General features: G+C 40.5%; 1 protein-coding gene across 1 annotated transcript in view; it reads left to right on the top strand.

Annotated features, from left to right (window-relative positions):
- LOC122903624 (sodium/glucose cotransporter 1-like) overlaps positions 1–20493 on the top strand; it is a 72869-nt gene that overhangs the window by 25489 nt on the left and 26887 nt on the right. The window contains 2 exon segments of the mRNA XM_044244411.1: positions 18864–18927; positions 18930–19117. Coding sequence (XP_044100346.1) covers positions 18864–18927; positions 18930–19117 — 252 coding nt within the window.

Here is a 20493-nt window from a genome sequence, read left to right as displayed (position 1 = left end):
TAATTTTTTATTTTTTATTATGTTCAATTAGCCACTGTTTAGTACATCATTAGTTTTTTGATGTAGTGTTTAATGATTCATTAGTTATGTATAACACCCAATGCTCATCCCAGCATGTGCTCTCCTTAATACCTATCACCCTGTTACCCCCTCCCCTCACTCCCCTCCCCTCTGAAACCTTCAGTTTGTTTCCTGGAGTCCATAGGCTCTCATGGTTCGTCTCCCTCTCTGATTTCTCTGCCTTCAAATTTCCCTCCTTATGGTCCTCCAAACTATTGCTTATGTTCCACATATGAATGAAACCATATGATAATTGTCTTTCTCTGCTTGACTTACTTCACTTAGTATAATCCTCTCCAGTTTGATCTATGTCAGTACAAATGGTGGGTATTCATCTTTTCTGATGGCTGAATAATATTCCGTTGTATATATGTACCACATCTTCTTTATCTATTGATCTGCTGAAGGGCATCTTGGCTCCTTCCACAGTTTAGTTATTGTGAACATTGCTGCTATGAACATTGGAGTACATGTTCCCCTTCTTTTCACTACATCTGTATCTTTGGGATAAATACCTAGTAGTGAAATTGCTAGGTCATAGGGTACCTCTACTCTTCACATCTTGAGGAACCTCCATACTGTTTTCCAGAGTGGTTGTACCAGCTTGCATTCCCACCAACAGCATAAGAGGGTTCCCCTTTTCCCACATCCTCGCCAACATTTGTTGTTTCCTGTTTTGTTAATTTTTGCCATTCTAACTGGTGTGAGGTTGTAGCTCATTGTGGTTTTGATTTGAATTTCTCTGATGGCTAGTGATGTTGAGCATTTTTTCGTGTTTCTGTTACCCATCTGTATGTCTTCTTTGGAGAAGTGTCTGTTCATGTTTTCTGCTCATTTTCTGACTGGATCTTTTTGGGGGGAGCAGGGGAGTAATGGCTATCCAGTTTTTTTTTAATTTAATTTAATTGTGTGTGTGTTTGAGAGTTGCATTTGAGAAGTTCTTTTTTTTTAAGATTTTATTTATCTATTTGACAGGCAGAGATCACAAGTGGGCAGTGAGGCAGGCAGAGAGATGGGGGGGAAGCAGGCACCCCACGGAGCAGAGAGCCCAATGTGGGGCTCGATCCCAGGACTCTGGGATCATGACCTGAGCCGAAGGCAGAGGCTTTAACCCACTGAGCCACCCAGGTGCCCCGCATTTGAGAAGTTATTTATAGATCTTAGATATCGGCCCTTCATCTATAATGTCATTTGCAAATAACTTCTCCCATTCCATGGGCTGCCCCTTAGTTTTGTTGACTGTTTCCTTTGCTCTGCAGAAACTTTTTATCTTGATGAGGTTTGAGAAGTTCACTTTTGCTTTTCTTTTACTTGCCTTTGGAGGCGTGTCTTGAAGGAAGTTACTGTGACTGATGTCTAAGAGGTTACTGCCTATGTTCTCCTCTAGGATTTTGATGGATTCCTGTCTCACATTGAAGTCTTGTGTCCATTTGGAGTTTATCTTTGTGTAGAATGTAAAGGAATGGTTCAGTTTCATTATTCTATATGTAGCTGCCCAATTTTCCCAGTACCACTTATTGAAGAGATTGTGTTTTCTCCATTGGATATTATTTTCCTGATTTATCAAAGATTAGTTGACCATAGAGTTGAGGGTCCATTTCTGGAGTCTCTATTCTGTTCCATTGATCTATATGTCTGTTTTTATGCCAATACCATGCTGTCTTGGTGATCACAGCATTGTAATATAGCTTCAAATCAGGCAACATGATGCTCCCAGCTTTGTTTTTCTTTTTCATCATTACCTTGGTGATCTGGGGTCTGCTCTGTTTCTGTACAAATTTTAGGATTGTTTGTTCTAGCTCTTTGAAAAATGCCAATGGTATTTTAATAGTGATGGCATTGAAAGTGTACATTGCTCAGGGCAGGATAAACATTTTAACAAACTCACACAGGTAAACAAATAAAAATGTACATGGTGAGAGGGTTGGGAGTCAAGATGGCAGAGAAGTAGCAGGCCGAGACTACTTCAACTAGCAGGAGATCAGCTAGATGGGTTATCTAAAGATTGAAAACACCTACAAAGTCAATGGGAGATCGAAGAGAAGAAGAACAGCAATTCTAGAAACAGAAAATCAACCACTTTCTGAAAGGTAGGACTGGTGGAGAAGTGAATCCAAAGCGATGGGAAGATAGACCTTGGGGGGAGGGGCCGGCTCCTGGCAAGCTGCGGAGCAATGGAGCACAAAATCAGGACTTTTAAAAGTCAGCTCCACTGAGGGACATCGCTCCAGAGGCTAAACCGGGGTGAAGCCCACACGGGGTCATTGGGGGTGTCTGAGTGTCGCAGAGCTTGCAGGTATTAGAATGGGGAAGCCAGCTACAGAGACAGAGCCAAGGAGTGAGCTCACAGCTCAGGGTTACCTTGAACCGGTCTCAGGTTTGGTGAGCTCGGAGCGCGGCCGGAGGCCAGGGAGACGGGAGTAAATGGGTGCTGTTTCTCTGAGGGCGTACTGAGGAGTGGGGCCCCGGGCTCTCAGCTCCTCCAGGCCGGAGACCGGGAGGCGGCCATTTTCATTCCAGTTCTCTGGAACTCTACAGAAAGCACTCAGGGAACAAAAGCTCCTGAAAGGGGGGACAAGATGGCGGGGTACTAGGAAGAGGCGTCTTTTCAGCTGGTACCCCAAAGTGAGCTGATTACCTACCAAAGAACTCTGATCACCCATGAAATCAGCCTGAGATCAGAATTATACACGTCTGGATCTCTACAGGGGCAGAAGACGCCAGTGAGCAGGTAAAGCGGAATGGGAACAGCGGACTGGTATCGGAAGATAAACAAAAGGGGGAGGGAGCCACCAGAGGCGACCGGTGCAAAAGTAATACCCCGATACGAGCGAGAGTGCCCTGCGTCTGGGGACCAGCATTAACTCGGAGACTGGTTGAAAGCACTCCAAAAGAGCAAAGGATCGCGGGGGCAAATTGTGGGAATCGGGGCGGCTAGGGACAGGGGCTTGAGTCCCCGGTCCCAGACGGCCTCCCCGGCGCGGAGGCAGAGAGAGTGCGGCGGAGAAACCGGCTCCTGGTCCCTAAGCCGCCAGCGTGCCCCAGAGCACGGGGTTCCGGCTCCTGTGAGGGGATGGGAGCCGGTCTGCAGAACGCGCGCTAGCCCTACCACAAAGCTTGAGATGCGCGTGCACGTCGCTCCAGCTCTCCTGGGTTTCTAAGGCCCTGGGGCGCTTCTTGACCCGGGCCATTGTTTCAAAGTCTAAGCCGCGCGCCCGCGAAACTCTTCCCCGGACAGAGGCGTGCAAAAGCCCAGCCTGCGGCTTACGGACCAGCGCCCCGTTCTCAGTGCCCCAGACTCGCGCCCGACCCACAGCCGCCTCTGAAAAGAGGTGCGCGCAAGCCGGGCACTCCCAGCCCCGGCCAGCGGCAAAATCTCAGTGTGCGATCGCTGCTTGGAACCTCTCTGGCGGTCAGGAGCTCCGAGACAGCCGCCACTGCCTTGGCTTTGGGGACGAGCAAAAGATCCTGCACCCCCAGGGTCTTTAACTTGGAACCTGCACTGCCAGCGTCCAAGGGGGAATTTATTCAGCTTCTGCACCCAGACTGAGGCTTCTGAGATGGAGATCAGGAAGTGTTCCAGGGTGCACCTTGACTGCACCAGAGTTGATACATCCAGCTACATCTGTTCAGTCTTCTCCCACCAAAATGACTAGGAGGAGGAATGCCCAACAGAAGAAAAATACAGAGGATGGACCTTCCGCAACAGAGCTAACGGCTATCAACATAGACAATATGTCGGAAAGAGAATTCAGGCTAACAATTATCCAGGCAATAGCTAGGTTGGAGAAAGCCATGGATGACCAAACAGAATTGATTAGAGCCGAACTGAAAGCGACCAGACAGGATGTTCACAATGTTAGGGCGGAGCTTAAAGCTACCAGGGAGGAGGTCCACAATGCTCTCAATGAGTTCCAATCCAATCTAAACTCTCTCAAAGCTAGGGTAACTGAGACAGAAGATAGAATTAGTGATCTGGAAGACAAACAGATAGAGAGAAAGGATCAGGAGGAAGCCTGGAACAAACAGCTTAGATCCCACGAAAGCAGAATTAGGGAAATAAGTGATGCCATGAAGCGTTCCAACGTCAGAATTATTGGAATCCCTGAAGGGGAGGAGAAAGAAAGAAGTCTAGAAGATGTCGTGGAACAAGTCCTTCATGAAAACTTTCCGAATCTCGCGAATGAAACCAGCGTTCATGTACTAGAGGCTGAACGGTCTCCACCCAAGATTATACACTCCAAAAAAACATCACGACACCTGATAGTCAAATTGAGAAATTATAATTGTAGGTATAATCTCTTGAAAGCTGCCAGGGCAAAGAGGCTCCTTACTTACAGAGGGAAGCCCATCAGAATAACGTCAGACCTGTCCACAGAGACCTGGCAAGCCAGAAGAGGCTGGCAAGATATATTCAGGGCACTAAATGAGAAGAACATGCAGCCAAGAATACTTTATCCAGCAAGACTGACATTCAAAATGGATGGAGAGATAAAGAGTTTCCAAGACCGGCAAGACTTAAAAGACTATGCAACCACCAAGCCGATACTGCAGGAAATACTAAGGGGGGTTCTATAAAAGAGGAAAAATCCCAAGAATAGCATTGAACAGAAATATAGAGACAGTCTACAGAAAGAAAGACTTCAAAGGTAACTCGATGTCAATAAAAACGTATCTATCAATAATCACTCTCAATGTGAATGGCCTAAATGCACCCATAAAACGGCACAGGGTTGCAGATTGGATAAAACGACAGGACCCATCCATATGCTGTCTACAAGAGACCCATTTTGAACCTAAAGATACACGCAGACTGAAAGTGAAGGGGTGGAGAAGCATCTTTCATGCCAATGGGACTCAAAAGAAGGCTGGGGTAGCGATTCTCATATCAGATAAATTAGACTTCAAACTAAAGACTGTAGTCAGAGATACAGAAGGACACTACATAATCCTTAAAGGGACTATCCACCAAGATGATCTAACAATTGTAAATATCTATGCTCCCAATATGGGAGCAGCCAATTACTTAAGAAAACTGTTAATCAAGATAAAGAGTCATATTGATATGAATACACTAATCGTAGGTGATCTTAACACGCCTCTTTCAGAATTAGACAGATCATCGAAGCAGAAAATCAATAAAGAAACAAGAGCATTGAACGACACATTGGACCAGATGGACCTCATAGATATATACAGAACATTCCACCCTAAAACAGCAGAATACTCATTCTTCTCAAGTGCACACGGAACCTTCTCCAGAATAGACCACATACTGGGTCACAAATCAGGACTCAGCCGATACCAAAAGACTGAGATTATTCCCTGCATATTCTCAGATCACAATGCTTTGAAACTGGAGCTCAATCACAAGGAAAAGTTCCGAAGGAACTCAAACACCTGGAAGCTAAAGACCACCTTGCTTAAGAATGCTTGGATCAACCAGGAGATCAAAGAAGAACTGAAACAATTCATGGAAACCAATGAGAATGAAGACACTTCGGTCCAAAACCTATGGGATACAGCAAAGGCGGTCCTAAGGGGAAAATATATAGCCATCCAAGCCTTGCTCAAAAAAATTGAAAAATCCAGAACACACCAGCTGTCTCTACACCTTAAAGAACTGGAGGATCAACAACAAATCAAACCAACTCCACACATAAGAAGGGAAATCATCAAGATTAGAGCTGAGATCAATGAGGGAGAAACCAGAGATACAGTAGAACGTATCAATGAAACTAGAAGCTGGTTTTTTGAAAGAATCAATAAGATCGATAAGCCACTGGCTACACTAATCCAAAAGAAAAGAGAGAAATCCCAAATTCATAAAATTATGAATGAAAGGGGAGAGATCACAACTAACACCAAGGAAGTAGAAACAATCATCAGAAGTTACTACGAACAGTTATATGCCAATAAGCTTAGCAACCTAGAAAATGGATGCATTCCTGGAAAAATATAAACTACCAAAATTGAACCAGGAAGAAATCGACAACCTGAATAGACCGATATCTAATAACGAGATTGAAGCAGTGATCAAAAATCTCCCAAAAAACAAGAGCCCAGGACCTGACGGATTCCCTGGGGAATTCTACCAAACCTTCCAAGAAGAAATAACACCTATTCTCCTGAAGCTGTTTCAAAAAATTGAAGCAGAAGGAAAACTTCCAGACTCTTTCTATGAAGCCAGCATTACCCTGATCCCCAAACCAGGCAAGGACCATACCAAAAAGGAGAATTTCAGACCAATATCACTGATGAATATGGATGCTAAGATTCTCAACAAGATCCTAGCCAACAGGATCCAACAACACATTAAAAAGATTATCCACCATGATCAGGTGGGATTCATCCCTGGGCTACAAGGATGGTTCAACATTCGTAAATCAATCAATGTGATACAACAAATTAATATGAGAAGAGAGAAGAACCACATGGTCCTCTCAATTGATGCAGAAAAAGCATTTGACAAAATCCAACATCCGTTCCTGATTAAAACGCTTCAAAGTATAGGGATAGAGGAAACATTCCTGAACCTCATCAAATCTATCTATGAAAGACCCACAGCAAATATCATCCTCAATGGGAAAAAGCTTGCAGCCTTCCCGTTGAGATCAGGAACAAGACAAGGATGCCCACTTTCACCACTCTTGTTCAACATAGTATTAGAAGTCCTAGCAACAGCAATCAGACAACAGAGAGAAATAAAAGGTATCCAAATTGGTAATGAAGAAGTCAAACTCTCTCTCTTCGCAGATGACATGATTCTTTATATGGAAAACCCAAAAGACTCCACCCCCAAACTACTAGAACTCATACAGCAATTCAGCAGCGTGGCAGGATACAAAGTCAATGTGCAGAAATCAGTGGCTTTCTTATACACTAACAAGGAAAATACAGAAAGGGAAATTAGAGAATCGATTCCATTTACTATAGCACCAAGAACCATAAGATACCTGGGAATAAACCTAACTAAAGAGGTAAAGGATCTATACTTGAGGAACTATAGAACACTCGTGAAAGAAATTGAAGAAGACACAAAAAGATGGAAGACCATTCCATGCTCTTGGATCGGAAGAATAAACATCGTTAAAATGTCTATACTGCCTAGAGCAATCTATACTTTTAATGCCATTCCGATCAAAATTCCACCGGCATTCTTCAAAGAGCTGGAGTAAATAATCCAAAAATTTGTATGGAATCAGAAGAGACCCCGAATCGCTAAGGAAACGTTGAAAAACAAAAATAAAGCTGGCGGCATCACCTTACCTGATTTCAAGCTTTATTACAAAGCTGTGATCACCAAGACAGCATGGTACTGGCATAAAAACAGACACATAGACCAGTGGAACAGAGTAGAGAGCCCTGATATGGACCCTCAACTCTATGGTCAATTAATCTTCGACAAAACAGGAAAAAATATACAGTGGAAAAAAGACAGTCTCTTCAATAAATGGTGCTGGGAAAGCTGGACAGCTATATGTAGAAGAATGAAACTCGACCATTCTCTTACACCGTACACAAAGATCAACTCAAAATGGATAAAAGACCTCAATGTGAGACAGGAATCTATCAGAATCTTAGAGGAGAACATAGGCAGTAATCTCTTCGATATCAGCCACAGCAACTTCTTTCAAGATACGTCTCCAAAGGCAAAGGAAACAAAAGCGAAAATAGACTTCTGGGACTTCATCAAAATCAAAAGCTTCTGCACAGCAAAGGAAACAGTCAAAAAAACAAAGAGGCAACCCACGGAATGGGAGAAGATATTTGCAAATGACAGTACAGACAAAAGGTTGATATCCAGGATCTATAATGAACTCCTCAAACTCAACCCACACGAAACAGACAAACACATCAAAAAATGGGCAGAAGATATGAACAGACACTTCTCCAATCAAGAAATACAAATGGCTATCAGACACATGAAAAAATGCTCATCATCATTAGCCCTCAGGGAGATTCAAATTAAAACCACATTGAGATATCACCTTACACCAGTTAGAATGGCCAAAATTAACAAAACAGGAAACAACATGTGTTGGAGAGGATGTGGAGAAAGGGGAACCCTCTTACACTGTTGGTGGGAATGCAAGTTGGTGCAGCCTCTTTGGAGAACAGTGTGGAGATTCCTCAAGAAATTAAAAATAGAGCTTCCCTACGACCCTGCAATTGCACTCCTGGGTATTTACCCCAAAGATACAGATGTCGTGAAAAGAAGGGCCATCTGTACCCCAATGTTTATAGCAGCAATGGCCACAGTCGCCAAACTATGGAAAGAACCAAGATGCCCTTCAACGGATGAATGGATAAGGAAGATGTGGTCCATATACACTATGGAGTATTATGCCTCCATCAGAAAGGATGAATATCCAACTTTTGTAGCAACATGGACGGGACTGGAAGAGATTATGCTGAGTGAAATCAGTCAAGCAGAGAGAGTCAATTATCATATGGTTTCACTCATTTGTGGAGCATAACCAATAGCATGGAGGACAAGGGGTGTTAGAGAGTAGTAGGGAATTTGGGTAAATTGGAAGGGGAGGTGAACCATGAGAGACTATGGACTCTGAAAAACAGTCTGAGGGGTTTGAAGTGGCGGGGGGGTGGGAGGTTGGGGTACCAGGTGGTGGGTATTATAGAGGGCACAGCTTGCATGGAGCACTGGGTGTGGTGAAAAAATAATGAATACTGTTTTTCTGAAAATAAATAAATTGGGGAAAAAAAAAAAAAAAGCTCCTGAAAGTGAACCCTATCGGATTACTCAGCCCAGCCCCTGGTAAAGGGCAGTGCAATTCTGCCGGGGGCAAAGACACTTGCGAATCACTACAACAGGCCCCTCCCCCAGAAGATCAACAAGAAATCCAGCCAGGACCAAGTTCACCTACCAAGGAGTGCAGTTTCAATACCAAGGAAAGCAGCAGAATTCCAGAGGAGAAAGCAAAGCACGGAACTCATGGCTTTCTCCCCATGATTCTTTAGTCTTGCAGTTAATTTAATTTTTTCTTCTTTTTCAATTTTTTTTCTCTTCTTCTGCTAAATTTTTTTAACTTTTACCCTTTTCTTTTTTAACGTTTTTTTAACTAGTTTATCTAATATATATTTTTTTCTTTTTTATATTTTTTCTTTATTCATTTTCTTTTTTAATTGTTTCTTTTCTTTTTTAATTGTTTCTTTTCTCTTTTTTTTTTCTTTCTGAACCTCTTTTTATCCCCTTTATCCCCCTCATGATTTGGGATCTCTTCTGATTTCATTAAAGCATATTTTCCTGGGGTGGTTGCCACCCTTTTAGTATTTTACTTGCTCGTTCATATACTCTTATCTGGACAAAATGACAAGGCGGGAAAATTCACCACAAAAAAAAAGAACAAGACGCAGTACCGAAGGCTAGGGACCTAATCAATACAGACATTGGCAATATGTCAGATCTAGAGTTCAGAATGACAATTCTCAAGATTCTAGCCAGGCTCGAAAAAGGCATGGAAGATATTAGGGATACCCTCTTGGGAGACATAAAAGCCCTTTCTGGAGAAATAAAAGAACTAAAATCTAACCAAATTGAAATAAAAAAAACTATTAATGAGGTGCAATCAAAAATGGAGGCTCTCACTGCTAGGATAAATGAGGCAGAAGAAAGAATTAGCAATATAGAAGACCAAATGACAGAGAATAAAGAAGCTGAGCAAAAGAGGGACAAACAACTACTGGACCATGAGGGGAGAATTCAAGAGATAAGTGACACCATAAGATGAAACAACATTAGAATAATTGGGATCCCAGAAGAAGAAGAAAGAGAGAGGGGAGCAGAAGGTATATTGGAGAGAATTATTGGAGAGAATTTCCCCAATATGGCAAAGGGAACAAGCATCAAACTCCAGGAGGTGCAGAGAACCCCCCCTCAAAATCAATAAGAATAGGCCCACACCCCGTCACCTAATAGTAAAATTTACAAGCCTTAGTGACAAAGAGCAAATCCTGAAAGCAGCCCGGGAAAAGAAGTCCGTAACATGCAATGGTAAAAATATTAGATTGGCAGCAGACTTATCCACAGAGACCTGGCAGGCCAGAAAGAGCTGGCATGATATTTTCAGAGCACTAAATGAGAAAAACATGCAGCCAAGAATACTAGATCCAGTTAGGCTATCATTGAAAATAGAAGGAGAGATTAAAAGCTTCCAGGACAAACAAAAACTGAAAGAATTTGCAAACATCAAGCCAGCTCTACAGGAAATATTGAAAGGGGTCCTCTAAGCAAAGAGAGAGCCTAAAAGTAGTAGATCAGAAAGGAACAGAGACCATATACAGTAACAGTCACATTACAGGCAATACAATGGCACTAAATTCATATCTCTCAATAGTTACCCTCAATGTTAATGGGCTAAATGCTCCAATCAAAAGACACAGGGTATCAGAATGGATAAAAAAACAAAACCCATCTATATGTTGCCTACAAGAAACTCATTTTAAACCCGAAGACACTTCCATATTTAAAATGAGGGGGTGAAAAAGAATTTACCATGCTAATGGACATCAGAAGAAAGCAGGAGTGGCAATCCTTATATCAGATCAATTAGATTTTAAGCCAAAGACTATAATAAGAGATGAGGAAGGACACTATATCATACTCAAAGGGTCTGTCCAACAAGAAGATCTAACAATTTTAAATATCTATGCCCCCAATGTGGGAGCAGCCAACTGTATAAGCCAATTAATAACAAAATCAAAGAAACACATCAACAATAATACAATAATAGTAGGGGACGTTAACACTCCCCTCATTGAAATGGACAGATCATCCAAGCAAAAGATCAACAAGGAAATAAAGGCCTTAAATGACACACTGGACCAGATGGACATCACAGATATATTCAGAACATTTCATCCCAAAGCAACAGAATACACATTCTTCTCTAGTGCACATGGAACATTCTCCAGAATAGATCACATCCTCGGTCCTAAATCAGGCCTCAACCAGTATCAAAAGATTGGGATCATTCCCATATTTTCAGACCATAATGCTCTGAAGCTAGAACTCAATCACAAGAGGAAATTTGGAAAGAATCCAAATACATGGAGACTAAACAGCATCCTTCTAAAGAATGAATGGGTCAACCAGGAAATTAAAGAAGAATTGAAAAAAATTCATGGAAACAAATGATAATGAAAACACAATCTTTCAAAATCTTGGGATACAACAAAGGCAGTCCTGAGAGGAATATACATAGTGGTACAAGCCTTTCTCAAGAAACAAGAAAGGTCTCAGGTACACAACCTAACCCTACACCTAAAGGAGCTGGAGAAAGAACAAGAAAGAAACCCTAAACCCAGCAGGAGAAGAGAAATCATAAAGATCAGAGCAGAAATCAATGAAATAGAAACCAAAAAAAAAAAAATAGAACAAATCAATGAAACTAGGAGCTGGTTCTTTGAAAGGAATAATAAGATTGATAACCCCCTGGCCAGACTTATCAAAAAGAAAAGAGAAAGGACCCAAATAAGTAAAATCATGAATGAAAGAGGAGAGATCACAACTAACACCAAAGAAATACAGACAATTATAAGAACATACTATGAGCAACTCTACGCCAACAAATTTGACAATCTGGAAGAAATGGATGCATTCCTAGAGACATGTAAACTACCACAACTGAATCAGGAAGAAATAGAAAGCCTGAACAGACCCATAACCAGTAAGGAGATTGAAACAGTCATCAAAAATCTCCAAACAAACAAAAGTCCAGGGCCAGACGGCTTCCTGGGGGAATTCTACCAAACATTTAAAGAAGAACTAATTCCTATTTTCCTGAAACTGTTCCAAAAAATAGAAATGGAAGGAAAACTCCCAAACTCATTTTATGAGGCCAGTATCACCTTGATCCCCAAACCAGACAAGGATCCTATCAAAAAAGAGAACTACAGACCAATATCCTTGATGAACACAGATGCTAAAATTCTCACCAAAATACTAGCCAATAGAATTCAACAGTACATTAAAAGGATTATTCACCACGCCCAAGTGGGATTTATTCCAGGGCTGCAAGGTTGGTTCAACGTCCGCAAATCAATCAATGTGATACAACACATTAATAAAAGAAAAAACAAAAAAATAAAAATAAAAATAAAAAAAAGAAAAAAAATAAAAGAAAAAACAAGAACCATATGATACTCTCAATAGATGCTGAAAAAGCACTTGATAAAGTACAGCATCCCTTCCTGATCAAAACTCTTCAAAGTGCAGTGATAGAGGGCACATACCTCAATATCATCAAAGCCATCTATGAAAAACCCACCGCAAATATCATTCTCAATGGAGAAAAACTGAAAGCTTTTCCGCTAAGGTCAGGAACACAGCAGGGATGTCCATTATCACCACTGCTATTCAACATAGTACTAGAAGTCCTAGCCTCAGCAATCAGACAACAAAAGGAAACTAAAGGCATCCAAATCAGCAAAGAAGAAGTCAAACTATCACTCTTTGCAGATGACATGATACTATATATGGAAAACCCAAAAGACTCCTCTGCAAAAATGCTAGAACTTGTACAGGAATTCAGTAAAGCGTCAGGATATAAAATCAATGCACAGAAATCAGTTGCATTTCTCTACACCAACAACAAGACAGAAGAAAGAGAAATTAAGAAGTCAATCCCATTTACAATTGCACCCCAAACCATAAGATACCTAGGAATAAACCTAACCAAAGAGGCTAAGAATCTATACTCAGAAAACTATAAAGTACTCATGAAAGAAATTGAGGAAGACACAAAGAAATGGAAAAATGTTCCATGCTCCTAGATTGGAAGGATAAATATTGTGAAAATGTCTATGCTACCTAAAGCAATCTACACATTTAATGCAATTCCTATTAAAGTACCATCCATTTTCTTCAAAGAAATGGAACAAATAATTTTAAAATTTATATGGAACCAGAAAAGACCTCGAATAGCCAAAGGGATATTGAAAAAGAAAGCCAAAGTTGGTGGCATCACAATTCCGGACTTCAAGCTCTATTACAAAGCTGTCATCATCAAGACAGCATGGTACTAAAAATAAATAAATAAATAAATAAATAAATATTTTTTTTAAAAAGACAGCATGGTACTGGCACAAAAATAGACACATAGATCAATGGAACAGAATAGAGAGCCCAGAAATAGATCCTCAACTCTATGGTCAACAAATCTTCGACAAAGTAGGAAAGAATGTCCAATGGAAAAAGGACAGCCTCTTCAATAAATGGTGTTGGGAAAATTGGACAGCCACATGCAGAAAAATGAAATTGGACCATTTCCTTACACCACCCACAAAAATAGACTCAAAATGGATGAAGGACTTCAATGTGAGAAAGGAATCCATCAAAATCCTTGAGAAGAACACAGGCAGCAACCTCTTCGACCTCAGCCGCAGCAACATCTTCCTAGGAACATCAACAAAAACAAGGGAAGCAAGGGCAAGAATGAACTATTGGGATTTTATCAAGATCAAAAACTTTTGCACAGCAAAGGAAACAGTTAACAAAACCAAAAGACAACTGACAGAATGGGAGAAGATATTTGCAAACGACATATCAGATAAAGGGCTAGTGTCCAAAATTTATAAAGAACTTAGCAAACTCAACACCCAAAGAACAAATAATCCAATCAAGAAATGAGCAGAAGACATGAACAGACGTTTCTGCAAAGAAGACATCCAGATGGCCAACAGACACATGAAAAAGTGCTCCATATCACTTGGCATCAGGGAAATACAAATCCAAACCACAATGAGATATCACCTCACACCAGTCAGAATGGCTAAAATCAACAAGTCAGTAAATGACAGATGCTGGCGAGGATGCGGAGAAAGGGGAACCCTCCTACACTGTTGGTGGGAATGCAAGCTGGTGCAACCACTCTGGAAAACAGCATGGAGGTTCCTCAAAATGTTGAAAATAGAATTGCCCTATGACCCAGCAATTGCACTACTGGGTATTTACCCTAAAGATACAAATGTAGTGATACGAAGGGGCACGTGCACCCGAATGTTTATAGCAGCAATGTCTACAATAGCCAAACTATGGAAAGAACCTAGATGTCCATCAACAGATGAGTGGATAAAGAAGATGTGGTATATATACACAATGGAATACTATGCAGCCATCAAAAGAAATGAAATCTTGCCATTTGCGACTACGTGGATGGAACTAGAGGGTATCATGCTTAGCGAAATAAGTCAATCGGAGAAAGACAACTATCATACGATCTCCCTGATATGAGGAAGTGGAGATGCAACATGGGGGGTTAAGGGAGTAGGAGAAGAATGAATGAAATAAGATGGGATTGGAAAGGAGACAAATCATAAGTGACTCTTTATCTCACAAAACAAACTGAAGGTTTCTGGGGGGAGGGGGTTGGGAGAAGGGGGGTGGGGTTATAGACATTGGGGAGGGTATGTACTATGGTGAGTGCTGTGAAGTGTGTAAACCTGGCGATTCATAGACCTGTACCCCTGGGGATAAAAATATATTACATTTTTATAAATAATAATAATAATAATCAAATAAGAAATTACTAAGGGGAGGTGAACCATGAGAGACTATGGGACTCTGAAAAACAATCTGAGGGTTTTGAAGGGGCGGGGGTGGGCGGTTGGGGGAACTAGGTGGTGGGTATAGGGAGGGCACGGATTGCATGGAGCACTGGGTGTGGTGCAAAAACAATGAATACTGTTACGCTGAAAAGAAATTACCTGGGTGGCTCAGTGGGTTAAGCCGCTGCCTTCGGCTCAGGTCATGATCTCAGGGTCCTGGGATCAAGTCCCGCATCGGGCTCTCTGCTCAGCAGGGAACCTGCTTCCCTTCCTCTCTCTCTGCCTGCTTCTCTGCCTACTTGTGATCTCTCTCTGTCAAATAAATAAATAAAATCTTTAAAAAAAATTTTTTTAATGTACATGGTAAAATACTCGTTGCCCTCAGTTCCTCAGTTCACCTCCCCAGAGGCAACCAGTGTTAGTGTTTTGTGCATATCCTTCCAGAGATATTCTTCATATATACAATTATTTTTTAATCTATGAGATGGATAGATAGGTAGAATCCAAAAAAATATTTGCAGACTGTTTTCCACCACTGGTACTATATCAAGGGCAAATTTCTATGTCTGTGAATAGAGATCTACTACATCTTTTTGGTTTTGTATTTTTAATAAACTTTATTGAGAAGTACACAAGACAAAATATGTAACTAGATGAAATATCGCAAAATGAACACACTCTGGTAACCAGAATCCAGGTCAAGAAGTTATCTTTTTGTTTCCTTGCTTTCCAAACAGCTTTTGTTTCTTTTCCTTCTCTTATTACATTGGTCAGGGCCATTAGGGCAATGTTGAGTAGAAGACAGAGTAGTAGAAGAGACAACAGGCATCCTTGTCTTACTTCCAACTTAGAGGGAAAGCTTTGGATATATTACCATTAAATAAATTATTTGCCGTCAGTGTTTTATAGATACTCTTTGCAAGACTAGCAAATTCTCTTCTGTTCCTAGTTTGCTACAATTGTTTATCATGAACAGGTTTTGAATTGTAGCAAGTGTTTTTTTCCATTTCTACAGAAAAGATTATATTGGGGCGCCTGGATGGCTCAGTGGGTTAAAGCCTCTGCCTTGGGCTCAGGTCATGATCCCTGGGTTCTGGGATCGAGCCCCGCATCAGGCTCTCTGCTTGGCAGGGAGCCTGCTTCCTCCTCTCTCTCTCTCTCTGCCTGCCTCTCTGCCTACTTGTGATCTCTGTCTGTCAAATAAATAAATAAAATCTTTTTAAAAAAAAAAAAGAAAAGATTATATTATTTTTCTCCTTTATTCTGTTAACACAGTGAATTGTTTTGAATGTTAACTCAATCTTGCATTCCTGGAATAAACCCAGCTTATTGAGGGATATCCCAAATTCCTCTCCAAAGTGTCTGTATTAACTTGTATTCTCAGCAATATATGTCAGAATATGTGTTCCCTAACTTTTCAGCAAATAATTGATGTTTCAAGACTTTTTTAAAATCTGCAAAATAAGTGAAGAAGAAAAAGTATATCAATTCTTGTTTTACTTGGAAGTTCCCAGATACTGATGAGGTTGAACATCATTTCATATACTTAGTGACCATTTGTAGTTCCTCCTTTGTGAATTACCAATTGATATTCAACATCATATTTTTTCCGAATAATTTCCCTTGGCTGTCAGTGTATAGTTCTTTATACATGACTCAAATTTCTTCTTTTAGCCTGACAAAATTTTAACTCGATTTCAGTCATATAAATTTTAAATTTTGAGATCAAATTTATCAGCCTTCCTTCTCTTTTTTGTGTCCTGTCTATGAATATACTCCCTAACTCAAGATCATAAAGATATTCTGCTTTTATCTAATAACTTCATACTTTTTTATTTCACCTTTTTTTAATACACATGGAATTCATTTGTAGATGTGCCATGAGGTGTCTTATTGATTTTATAGTCAGTCACTATTCTTTCATTGACTAGTTTTGACTCCAAATGATTCTGAGCACATTTCAAAACTCAAGACTGTATCAAAGGAACATGGGTTAATATGCCAAAATAAAAGGGTTGGGGTTTTTTGTTGTTGTTCGGTAAGTGGAATTAAGGGTGTTTTTGTGCCTTTTAAAAAATATTTTCGGGCGCCTGGGTGGCTCAGTGGGTTGGGCCGCTGCCTTCGGCTCAGGTCATGATCTCGGGGTCCTGGGATCGAGTCCCACGTCGGGCTCTCTGCTCAGCGGGGAGCCTGCTTCCCTCTCTCTCTCTCTGCCTGCCTCTCTGTCTACTTGTGGTCTCTGTCTGTCAAATAAACAAATAAAATCTAAAAAAAAATATATATATATATATATTTTTTTTTTCTTTAGGGGCACAGAGGGTGCTCAGTTGGTTGAGCAGTCAACTCTTGATTTCAGCTCAGGTCATGATCTCAGGGTCATGATATCTAGCCCTGTGGCAGGCTCCAGCACTCAGCAGGGAGTCTGCTTAAGGATTCTCTCTTCCCCTCTGACTCCCCACCCCACTCTAAAACAAGTAAATCTTTAAAAAAATTTTTTTTCTTTACTGTTAAGATTGTATAACACTTAGAAATTTTCAAGTTTGACATTTGATAAATATTTTCTTGGCATTGCAGGAAAGTTAATATTAATTTGTTTTGGTCAAGATTCTTAAGAGAGCTTGTGATAGAACTTTAGTTCAAAACTGAATATAGATCAAAAGCTTCTGGACAGCAGAGGAAACAGTGAACAAAACAAAGAGGCAACCCACGGAATGGGAGGAGATATTTACAAATGACAGTACAGACAAAAGGTTGATATACAGGATCTATAAAGAACTCCTCAAACTAAACACACACAAAACAGATAATCATATCAAAAAATGGGCAGAAGATATGAACAGACACTTCTCCAATGAAGACATACAAATGGCTATCAGACACATGAAAAAATGTTCATCATCACTAGCCATCAGGGAGATTCAAATTAAAACCACATTGAGATACCACCTGACACCAGTTAGAATGGCCAAAATTAGCAAGACAGGAAACAACATGTGTTGGAGAGGATGTGGAGAAAGGGGAACCCTCTTCCACTGTTGGTGGGAATGCAAGTTGGTGCAGCCACTTTGGAAAACAGTGTGGAGATTCCTCAAGAAATTAAAAGTAGAGCTTCCTTATGACCCTGCAATTGCACTACTGGGTATTTACCCCAAAGATACAGATGTAGTGAAAAGAAGGGTCATCTGTACCCCAATGTTTATAGCAGCAATGGCCACGGTCACCAAACTGTGGAAAAAAACAAGATGCCCTTCAACAGACGAATGAATAAGGAAGATGTGGTCCATATACACTATGGAGTATTATGCCTCCATCAGAAAAGATGAATACCCAACTTTTGTAGCAACATGGATGGGACTGGAAGAGATTATGCTGAGTGAAATAAGTCATATTTCATATTTCATATTTCTCATAAGAGAGAGTCAATTATCATATGGTTTCACTTATTTGTGGAGCATAACAAGGGGAGATGGAGAGAAGGGAGTTGAGGGAAATTGGAAGGGGAGGTGAACCATGAGACTATGGACTCTAAAAAACAACTTGAGGGTTTTGAAGGGGCGGGGGTGGGAGGTTAGGGGAACCAGGTGGTGGGTATTATGGAGGGCACAGATTGCATGGAGCACTGGGTGTGGTGCAAAAACAATGAATACTGCTAAGCTGAAAAGAAAAAAAATTTTTAAAAACTGAATATAAGCAAATAAGTATAAGCAAATAAGTATCTTCTTAACTCAAGTAAGTAAAAATTCCAGGAGCACACGACCTTCAGTGATGGCTAAATCCAGGGTTCTGAATGAACCAGGTAGACAAGAGAGCTTCAAACTGTTAAACTAGCTTAGAACTGCAAAGAACGGAAGCAGGAACTTTTGGTTCCTTAAGCTGAAGACTCCTGGGACAGATTCCAGTTAGCCCAGTTTGGATCTCATATCCATTCCTGACACATCAGTTGTTGTCCATGGGATAGAGAGTATTGGGCAGGCCCCAGGGCATGTGGACAGTTTGATGAGGCCCACCTAAGCCACACAGGATGGAATGCAACTGGGAAGAGGGGTTCTCCTACCAGAAGTAGGAGGTGGGGTGTGGGCATACAACATGATTATCTACTATACTTGTTTCTCTTTGGAAGAGGACATTTAGTCTTGACTATTTTTCAATCCACTGTGCTTTTTATACTAGGTACAGTCCATGAAACTTGGACTCACTTTGCAATCTTGGGTCTTCAAACATGTGTTACTGTATAGTTTCGGGTACTGATAAATTTTATGGTGTTTCAAGCTTTTCAGGAAGTGGGAGGATACCAGAGCTATTGCATAAATACCCAGACAGTAAGCCAGACCTAATCCGTAAAGGAAATTGGACTGCCGATGCAGAATGTTTTAGTCCTCACCTGGATTTTTTCCAAATCTTCCGAGATCCCATCACTAGAGACCTCCCATGGCCTGGAATCATCTTTGGTGTCTCTACTCTCTCCTTATACTACTGGTGCACTGATCAAGTAACTAGGCATGGTACAGTTGAAGTGGTTGCATTGGAGGCTGTGGTCCTCAGTGCATTCCAGGTTTTCCCAGTCTCTCCAACCACAGGCAACAGTTGGTCTGTCTACACTCAGTGATCAGGGGTCCCTTAAAGTCCTGATTTATTGCCTAAAGAACTTGATAAGAAATTCTGTTTAAAAGGAATTTCAGGGCACCTGAATGACTCAGTTGGTTGACTACCTTCAGCTCAGGTCATGATCCCAGAGTCCTGGGATTGAGTCCTGCATCAGGTTCCCAGCATCATGGGGAGTCTGCTTCTCCCTCTGACCTTCTCCTTTCTCATGCGCGCTCTCTCTCTCTCTCTCTCTCTGTGTCTCAAATAAATAAATAAATAATCTTTTTTAAAAAATTAGAGGAATTTCATAGCCCCTTCTATAATATATCAACTTTTTAATTTTTTTCTTCTTCACTATCATTATCTTAAAAAAAATCTTTTTGGATATGAAATATGTCAGTTCTCCCCAACTGTGCCCATAAATTAATGCAACCAATCAGTTTTTCAGTTTGCTTTTTTAAGGACTCAAAACTTATTCTAAAAATTATTTGGCTCACTGTCAATGGTAGATCATTAAATATATTATGAAATATTCATATGGTGCAAAGGCAATAAACAAATAAAAAAGAAGTACAGATACACACAATAAATTGGATGATCTTCAAGCTTGATACCAAATAAGAGCTAGATACAGATACCTAGGCACTGCATGAATACATTTTTATAAAGTTTACCACAGGCAGTGCTAACTTATGTCATTTAGGAATTCACAGTAAGTGGCAAACAAATTATAAAAGAAAAGAAAGAAAATCATGAAAGTGATCATTTCTGGAGCAAGGGAAGGGGTTGAGATGAAAAGAATAAGTCACATGACAAGCATTATTTATAAGTACCACAAGGTGGAAACAACCCAGATGTTCACTCATGAATGAGTGAACAGAATATGCTTCTGTTCATTGGAGTATTATTCAGACATAAAAAGAAATGATGTACTGACACATGTCATAACTTAGATGGATCTCAAAAACATTATCCTAAGTGGAAGGAGCGAGATACAAATAATCATTTAATGTATGATTCCTTTTATACAAAATATCCAGAGTAGGCAAATCCACAGACAGAAATCCAATTAGTGTTTGCCAGGGGTTGGGAGAGGAAAAATGGAGGGAACAGCTTAATGGACATGGGTGTTCTTCCAAGGTAATGAAAAAGTTTTGAAACTAGAGAGAAGTGTGATTGCATAAGCTTGGGAATTCACTGGGGGCTATTGAATTGTTTAAAATGGTTTGTTATATATTACATTAAGTTCACCTCAATTATAAAAAAAAAAAAAAGGCCACA

This window comes from Neovison vison, chromosome 3, assembly GCF_020171115.1.
Source record: "Neovison vison isolate M4711 chromosome 3, ASM_NN_V1, whole genome shotgun sequence".
In the NCBI taxonomy this organism is placed as follows: Eukaryota; Metazoa; Chordata; class Mammalia; order Carnivora; family Mustelidae; genus Neogale; species Neogale vison.
Note: the sequence above shows the minus strand (reverse complement) of the source record. Positions and strands in the feature narration are given on the sequence as shown.